Raw genomic sequence first — 9,411 nt, 5'->3', positions numbered from 1 at the left:
GCTGGACAAAAATTGTCAAGGGGAACCTATTCCTTGTTTTATAAAGAGAACAAAAATGGCAAAACTGCCTTGTGTCCCACCAAGGATCTATGTGGGTGGGTAGGTGTCAGTGTGCATATCTTCCAGATCAAAGAAATGCACACATGTGTTTGCATGGACAACAGGTGGGTACAGCTCAGTGATTTTGGTCTCTGACTATGGAGCCAGAGGTTAGGAGTTTGATTCCTCTCTGTGCCTCCTTGACAGTGGCTGGACTTGATGATCCATAGGATCCCTTCCAGCTGTGCAGTTCTAAGATTATTATTTCAAGAACAGAAATGCTTGTTTGAAAACAACAGCAGCAACAGAACAGAGACCCCTACAAGGAAAACCGTCTTAACTCTTAGAGCAGTACGACAATGGAACCTATGACCTTGGGAAGTGGTGAGCGCTCCAACGCTGGAGGGTTTCAAGAGAAAATTGGACAACCATCTGTCCGATTGGCTTTGATTTGGATTCCTGCCCTGAGCGGGGGTGGGGGGGTGGATTCCACAATGATTCCATGATGCCTTCTCACTTACGAATCTGGCAAATGTCAATCTTGACTGTTTTTTAACCTAACTAGATTTTCACTTTTTATTCTCAATTTTCTCTCCCTATCTTCTGGACTTCTCTGTGACCTCACAGCAATCCAGCCAATGGCAAACAGCCACACTTGTATGAACTCTTCTCATTGGGTAAGAAAGGGTCAAAGCACTGCAGCTCCACAGAACATACGTCGTTTCAGCATTTTCATCTTTTCCGTGCTTTTAATGAAAAAAGGTGGAAATAAGCAGGGATTCCGTGTGTATGGCATGGTGCAAAAATGATTTAAAAAAGAGGAAGACCTCACAAGGTCTGAAAATGGTGAAGGCAAAAAAATAACATATTTTTTTAAACAAAAGAGTAACCTGGTAGCATTAAACCACCAAGAAAACATTATAAAATTAATTAGTTAATTTTTTTCAGTCGTTTAAAATTAAGAGAACTGGGCCTCCTTGACAGGAGCTGGACTTCATCATCTATATAGGGCTCCTTCTAGCTCTGCAGTTTTAAGATGAGGAGGATGAATACTTAATATTTAACTATGAAATAATGCATCTTGAAAAAAAATATTAGACATTTTAAATAAATATACGTAAACAATTGATTTTAATTAATGATTTCCTAGTCCCGTAGGTGCAAATCCTGCCGGATCAGTCCAAATTCCCACCACAAAGCTGAAAAGGCCAACCAGTCCTTCGTGAGGCGGCTGCAATGCTAAGAAAAAAACAAACGAATCCGCCACAAACCAAAGATGACTTGGAAGTTACCTGTCAAGGTCCCTCTTCTCTTCTCAGTTGCTTGGTTCCCCTCATGTGTCTTTGTTCCTTCCAGATCCCCAGAATCCTCTTCCATGTCTGCACCATCACTTCCCTCGCACGAAGCGTCCCCCTCATCCTCGCTCTGCCACACGACAGCTGCAAGGGGGGGATGGAATTGCCAAAGAAATGTGAGAGAGATGTAAAGATATACAGTAGAACCCAGTATCCACAGGATCAGTATTCACTGATTTACTTATCCACCGTCTGAAATTATTAAAAATATTAAAAGAAATATCCACTTACTTACTTACTTACTTATTTAGCACTACTCTGGCTGATTTCCCAATAATAAACAAATCAAAACAAGATAAAACTGCTTAAAACCAGTATATATGCCGTATTTCCCCAAAAATAAGGTAGAATCTTATATTAATTCTTGCTCCAAAAACACATTAAGGCTTATTTTCAGGGGATGCTTTATTTTTTTCATGTACAATCTATGGTTATTCAAATACAGTCCTGTCATCATCATCTGGTCACTACACAAGGTTTGGAGGGCACACTTTCACTTAACTCATTTTTGGAGTAGGGCTTGTATTACGAGCATCCTGAAAAATCATAGTGGGGCTTATTTTCAGGTTAGGTCTTATTTTCAGGGAAATGGTGTGTGTGTGTGTGTAAACATACATACATATACATACATGCACATATATATACACACACACACATGTATATATATATACGTGTGTGTGTGTGTGTGTGTGTGTGTGTGTGTGTGTGTAACAATGAAGTTCCCAGATCTGGCCACTAAAGGAAGCCAGAGACCATGCTATTTCATGTGTTCGCTATTAAAATAATGTTCACTATAATCCCCATTTTTCAGCATCTGAAACAGTTTCAGCTTGAAACTGATTACTCGTGGATACAGGGGTCCTACTATAATGAAATTCCTTGAAGCCTACTTAAAACCCTTCCCCTCTCCCCGGCCTGGTGCTTTACATAGCTGCGTGCAGCCAAGGCTCCTCGCCATTTTCCACTGTCCCCAAAGCATCGCTGTAAAACGACATCACGGGCACAGCGGAAAATTAAAATGGAGGCTAAACCCAGAGGGAGCATCTATGGCGGCTCGTGTCCAGAGACGCTCAGCAGAGCCTCCAACGGAGGAAGGAGCTGCCTCCCTCGATCCTGGAGCCATCTATACGACTGAATCATCATCATAATCATCATCACCTTAGAAGGGCAGAGCAGGAAGGGACCCTATGGATCTCCGAGTCCAGCCTCTGTTAAGGAGGCCCAGCTGGGAATCAAACTCCCAACCCCTGACTCCTTAGCCAGAGACCTAAACTGTTATTCCAAAAATATCCTACATGGAAGAACCATGTATATTACTTCAGACTGCACGTCTGGCCCCATGTTCCTTTTATGCCTGGGTGGCTCAAAACCTTTTGCTGCCTGAGGCAGACCCAGACCCAGAGGCTCACGTCGGGGCACATGGGACCCAAACCCACAAGGCAGCGAATCCCAAAAGCACTTCTCCTGACCCCCGTCTGTAAGAATAAAGCAATTAACCAAGAAAAGAACGGAGGACGTCCCAGGATTGGATGCCGCCTGAGGCTAGGTGGCCACACTCTGCTTAAGAGGAGGGCCTGGCCAGCTCTGGACAAGGAGCAAATCCAGGGTTGCCCATAAAAATGAGACCCAAAATATTAGGGAGAAAAGGCCGGCCTAGAACTACAGAAGGCTTGCAAGGTTTTATTGGACTACAACTCCCAGAAGCCCCCTGCTTAGCAGAGCTGCCTGGGGAATTCTGGGGGATGTAGTCTAAAACCACCAACCTCCACACACCCATTGCAGTTACACACTAGACTTCTGTATGAAGTGAGTTTTATTATGACGCTGATGATGAAAGAGCATGTGCTCCTGAAGTGGCAAAACTCACACAATCTTCAAAGAAACAAAATCCTTCTGAAAATGTAAATTTTAAAAAGCCTCTGATGGACATAAAACTGCTGATCCAAAGGGATCTCCTTTAGGGGGAGAGAAAAAATCACATAAATCACTATTTGACCACTTCTGAAGTCTTCTTTTAAGGAGGTTTCCATTTTTTCCTTTCGTGAGGTAAAATGTTGAGTGTTTTAGAAGGGAAAGGCTTTGGCTTTCTCAAAACGTCCACATTAAAGTCCATTTGATCAGAGCAGTAACAGCTCCCTCCCCCCCCAAAAATACATCGACTTTGGTAATTTTTTTCAAAAAGGGGAATCTACCCCCTCCTGTTTCCCCCAAAAAAGCAACACCTTTCTGGTTAGCCATTATTACTATTATTTTATCCATATCTATTCTGCCTGAAACAGGACAGGGTTATTCTTGAAGAGAATATAATGTTCATGGAAGTCAGAGCATGGCAAACCCCCGAGAAAATTTGGGTTCTGTTGGGTTTTTAAAAATTATTTTGGTTCACATCTACATCAGCTAGCCAGTTTTTGGAAAAGGTTATTTAGTACATTTTTATTCTGCCCTTTATCCAAGGCTAATATTCATTATTTCATTCATTTAAAATATTTATATGCCGCCTTTCCCTTAAGGATCCAAGGCAGCTTACAGTATTATTGTATTAGATATTCCAAATTTAAAATAGCTGAATTTATCTTCTTCTAAGCATAAGTAAAAAAACAGAAGGCAATGATGCCTTCTAAAAATCCCCCGGGTCAACCATTCATATGGATCACGCTATCCAAACACCCCCTCCATGTTTAGAACAACAACCCTGTGAGGTAGATGAAGCTGAGAGAAAAAGATTGGCCAAAAAAATCACTCAGCAGGAAGCTAAAGGGCGAAACAGGGACTGGGGTTAAATCTGGCCGGTTAGGGTCTGATTGATCAACACAAAAGCCGGGCAACTTTTGAAGGTCCAGGGGCCCAAACACATCAATCCGTGGACCATGGACATGGCCCCCCGTTATTATTTTTCTCTTATAAAATGGGGTAAACTTTAAAAAAAAAATTAAAAGTCTAAAATTTGGGGGTGAGGTCCCTTAAAGCACGGAACAATTGACCCACAGTCTCCAGAAGGCACAAAGGGACTTTTAACGTCAATTTCATTTTAATTCTTTTTTTTTAAATACAGTGGTGCCTCGCATAGCGATGTTAATTCGTTCCAAAAAAAACATCGCTATGTGAAACCATCGCTATGCGAAACACCATTTTCCATAGGAATGCATTGGAAACCGGTTAATCCGTTCCAATTGGAACGGATTGCCGTTGTTAAGCGAAAAAACCCATAGGAAACATCGCTAAGCGAAACAATGTTTCCTCCATTGGAATGTATTGAAGCTGACTCAATACATTTCAATGGCTTTGCGAAGTCAATTTTTGCAAATTTAAGTGTGTCATAAAAGGGTCAAAAATGGTTTTAAATGCTTGGATTAGCTTCACAAAAAATTAACGAAAAGTCAGATCAAAGCCAAATCAGGTTTGCACACGACTTAGGGGGTCCTCTAACGAACCCAAGCATTTAGAACAGTTGCTGAGTCTTCGCTAATTTTTTGTGAATTTTTTCTTCCCCCATAGGAAATACTGTAATGGAGCTGTCAGATTTTGACAGGTCCATTGGTTCCTATGGGGGGAAGAAAAAATTCACAAAAAATTAACGAAAAGTCAGATCAAAGCCAAATCAGATTTGCACATGACTTAGGGGGTCCTCTAACGAATCCAAGCATTTAGAACCGTTTTTGACCCTTCTAAGACACTTTTTTAATTGAAAAAAGAAACATCGTTAAGTGAAGCAGGGGACCTAAAATCGCATTCGTTATGCGAAGCATGGTCCCAAACTTCGCTAAGTGAAAATCGCCCATAGGAAACATCGTTATACGGTGCATATTATTTTCTAAAAAACCACATCGTTATGCGAATTCATCGCTAAACGAGGCAATCGTTAAGCAAGGCACCACTGTACTCGAAGACAGAAGGTGGTAGAGGGCAGCGGCTGGGCCCCTGGAAAGGCTGCATGAGGCCTAAAGGCTGCATGTTGCCCACCCCTGCACAACCCACTAAATCGCAATCCCAGGGGTATCGTAGGAGAACCAGCATCCAAAATTGTGGCTTCTCACTGCCTGCTCACCCCTAGCCTCAGATCCCAAATGGGTACCCACTTTCAACCAGTTCAATCACAGGGGAGATGTTTTCTGGGGGAATCACATCTTCTAACATGGAGTCTTCCACAGAATTGCTTTCCGTCTTAATTTCCCCTGGAGTCCCATTTCCTGCAGAAGAAAACGGAAAAAAGAAGAATCATTTGAGAAGCAAAACATTTTCTGTTTCCAAAATATAATACCTTAAGAAATCGAGAGACAAAAGGTGTAACTTTTGGTTGGCCTTCACGGGAGACTAAGAAGTTTTGCTCTTTAAAAAAAATATAAAAATCAATGTGCAGGCCTTGATTCTGAATCTATTTCCTATTTTTTATTTTTCTACTTGGCACCTAGCAATACTAGGGGGAAGCCTTTGGCCAAGGAAATCGGTTAATATTTCTGCCAGTAGTTGTTACTGCACCCAAAATAAGGAAAAACTGTTCTGGATGGGTTCTGCAGTGTGGTTTTGGGCTGGGTGGTGGGATTAGGTTTCTATGCTGTGATGGGTCTTGCGGGGTTGCTTTGGTTTTTCCCCCCCATTTCCGATGGGTCTTGGGGGGTTGTTTGTTTTTTTGGGTTTTTTTTCCCATTTCCGATGGGTCTTGGGGGATTTGTTCATTTTTTGGGGGTTCCCCCCCATTTCCGGTGGGTCTTGTGGGGTTTGGTTGCTTTTTGCTTTACTTTTTTTGCATTTCCGATGGGTCTTGCACGCTTTCCTTGGTTTTTGCTTTGCTTTTTTGGCATTTCCGATGGGTCTTGCACGCTTTCCTTGCTTTCTGCTTTGCTTTTTTGAATTTCCAATGGGTCTTGCACACTTTCCTTGCTTTTTGCTTTGCTTTTTTCGCATTTCGGATGGTTCTTGCACGCTTTCCTTGCTTTGCTTTTTTTTGGCATTTCCGATGGGTCTTGCACACTTTCCTTGCTTTTCTTCCCAACCCCCCCTTTGGCCGGAATGGATCAATCGCATTTCCAATAGGTCTTGCAGTGATTTTTTTTAATGATTTTTTTCTTCAGCCAGAATGGATTAATTGCATTTCAATGCACTTCTATGGGAAATGGTGCTTTGACTTACAACCATTTCGAGTTACGACCAGAGTTCCGGAACCAATTAAGTTCGTAAGTCGAGGCACCACTGTACATGTTTTAAAATGAAACAGTTAGAATTTACATTGTTGGGGAAATTATGAACAAAACATAGTTTAGTTAATGGGAGGAGTGTGTCAGTTACACATAATGTGTCAACAAGTGTGTGTACAGTACGACCCCCTTATCTGAAGGATCTGTATCTGCTGATTGATTTATCTATAGTCTGGAAATATTTAAAATATTAAAAGAAATAATCCTAGAAATATATATTTCTAAATATGAAGTTTCCAGAACTGGCAACTAGAGGTCGCCAGAAACCATGCTATGTATCCTTCACTAACAAGTATGCATTGCAGTCTCTGACGCCATCTAGTGGCTGGTTTGGGTAATACATGTGGAAATATTTTTTTCTGTAATTTTTTCTTTCAATGCAGTATTTTTAATATTTTCAGAATGTGGATAAGTGCAACTGTGGATACTGATCCCATGGCTATGGGGATCCTACTGTATAACAGCGAATGCTATACACAGCATGGTCTTTGCATGTGAAAATAACTTTTTCTGTTTTTTATTTTCCCTTTACCACACTCTCTCACACTCTCTTTATATATAGCGTCCACTATTATCCATGGTTTTCAGTATCTGAGAGGGGCTTGGAACCAATCACCAGCGAATATGGAGGTCTTTCTGTAATAACATTCACTATCATCTGCATTTTTAAGGATTTGTGAGAGGGCCTGGAACTGATTCCCCACGGACATGGGGGTGCTACTGTATAAGAAAAATGCATAAAAGTGCATGAATTCCATGCAAACAAACCACCCATGGTCTCCCAACTTGATCGGAAACAAAAATGGAAAGAAAATGCAGGTGTGAGCAAAAAAAAAAAAAGAGAGAGAGAGAAATGAAGCAAAACCAAATCACGTCAGCAGACAGGCAATGGCATTAACTCCAAGGAGCAAATTGCTGCTAATTGAAAAGTCACCGCTCTGATTGCTGGTCATGTGCTGAGCTGCTCAACTGGCACGCAGTGAGGAACTGAAGCAATGACTTATTCATTAGCAGCAATTTCAGGCTGGGATTTCTGCCACGGCAAATTTTCGCTGTACATTTCCACAATGCTAGCTCACGTCTTACCTGAAATGTTGGCCATTTCATCCTCTTTCTTGGTGATTCCTCTAAACCACGGAGAATGTGGAGTGTCTGTGGAGACGTCCTTTGATGCGCAGATGTTGGTGGCCATCTCGGCCAACGGCTGCTGCACCTGAAACAAGAAATACAGCAGCAAAGGGATTAGGAAGAGAACAGTCTAAAAGATACTGGTGAAGTTGTGAAGTCCTTACTGTCCTAATTATGAAGACAGGGGAGGTTCCTCACTCCAAGCTTAGAGGGAGCAGGAGGACTGGAGAAAGCTTTGTACAAAGACAGAGAAACGTCTCGAAAGCAGTAGCTACTGTTTCCCCTTCAACTCTCTCACCCCCCGGCAGATGCTTCACTGTGCCTAACAGGAGGGCCAGCTTTATGTCTCTCCTCTCATTTAGTGTGTTTCTTCCTTCAAGGCTTCCCACCGCAACTCTGCATCACTGTCTGCCCAAGTTTCCTCCTCGTTTCCTTCATCTTCCATTGATCAAATTCCAATTCCGTTGGGTCCCAGATCGTGGGATTGTCATCAATCCCACCATTCCATCTCTCGGTCTCGATGCCTCAGAGACGTCTCCGGGGGAAAGATCCTCACCTCTTCCGCCGGCCGACTCTTGAGGAACTCCTCCGCCAGGGTCACCGCCTGGTCACAGTTTGCCGGCCCCTCGCCCTTCACGTAGCCCTGCATCTCCTGCGGCAGGATAGCCAGGAAGTGCTCGAGGATGACCAGATCCAGCATCTGCAGCTTGGTGTGCCTCCCTGGCTTTAGCCATTGGTGGCAAAGATCCCAGAGCCGGCTGCAGACGGTGCGCGGGCCTTCCGCCTCTTGGTAATAGAAACCCCGGAAATTCTGGCGCTCCTCCTCCGAGTTGGCCATAGGTTCCTCCGTGGCGTCCTGCTCCGTTCTTTCCCTGCTTTCCCTCATCCGGAGGGGAGAACGGCCCATCTGCGTCGTCAGAGGCTTCTCCGGGCCTTCTTCATCTGAAGACGACAATTGAAGATCCAGAACTAAAGCATTTTTAAGTGGAAAAGAAAAACAAAACCAGTGGGAAAGGAAAAGTGGAAAAGAAAAGTAGAGAAGAAAAACAAAAGAGAGAGAACACAGACACTTAGAGGGGAAGAAAACCCAAGATAGAAAATTGGTGAGTAAATGGGTCAGTAGATTGGACAAATAATAATAACAATGAAGGGTATCTTTTTTAAAAAGCAAAGGTGGAACCTGGGTGAGATTTGGTAGATTCTTCTCGGTATTTATATACAGTGGTGCCTCGCATAGCGATTGCTTCGTATAACGATGAAATCGTTTTGCGATGAAGATTTTGCGATCGCTTTTGCCATCGCTTTGCGATGTTCCCTATGAGGGAATTTCGCTTTGCGATGATCGGTTCCCTGCTTGGGGAACCGATCATGGCAAAGCAATGCTTTTTAAACAGCTGATCGGCGCCGCACGCTACCCCCCCCCCCAGAGCTCGTGCATAAATAGGGGACGGCGGGGGGGAGTGGGGGTGCTCCGGATTGGCGCATTGGGAGGAGAGAGGGAAGGAGGGGCAAAGGGCCTGGCCCCGATCCCCGCGTGCACTCCTGGGGTGCTGAGCCAGAGAGCTGTCACTGCGGGAGGCGCTGTAAAGGAGGAGGCGCCCGCCCGGGACAGAGATCAGGGCAGCAGCGGCTGGACGGGGGGCAGCGGTGCGCCAGACACCCCCTCCTCACCCCATCTGCGCCCCATCTGCGCCCCA

At 43.7% G+C, this 9,411-nt stretch overlaps 1 protein-coding gene across 4 annotated transcripts in view; it reads right to left on the bottom strand.

Moving 5' to 3' along the window:
• LOC110070588 (uncharacterized) overlaps nt 1-9,411 on the bottom strand; it is a 29,172-nt gene that overhangs the window by 11,990 nt on the left and 7,771 nt on the right. For 3 of the 4 annotated variants that reach the window (XM_072988235.2, XM_072988237.2, XM_072988236.2), the window contains 4 exons: nt 8,271-8,683; nt 7,673-7,799; nt 5,471-5,581; nt 1,332-1,478 (listed from right to left, as the gene is read on the bottom strand). In XM_072988235.2, the coding sequence (XP_072844336.2) occupies nt 1,332-1,478; nt 5,471-5,581; nt 7,673-7,799; nt 8,271-8,683 (798 nt within the window). The remainder of the gene's footprint in view (nt 1-1,331; nt 1,479-5,470; nt 5,582-7,672; nt 7,800-8,270; nt 8,684-9,411) is intronic. The other variant, XM_072988238.2, reaches the window with a different exon arrangement.

This window comes from Pogona vitticeps, chromosome 2, assembly GCF_051106095.1.
Source record: "Pogona vitticeps strain Pit_001003342236 chromosome 2, PviZW2.1, whole genome shotgun sequence".
Classification (NCBI taxonomy): domain Eukaryota; kingdom Metazoa; phylum Chordata; class Lepidosauria; order Squamata; family Agamidae; genus Pogona; species Pogona vitticeps.
The sequence above is the reverse complement of the archived record's forward strand: the minus strand, read 5'-3'. Positions and strand labels throughout refer to the sequence as shown.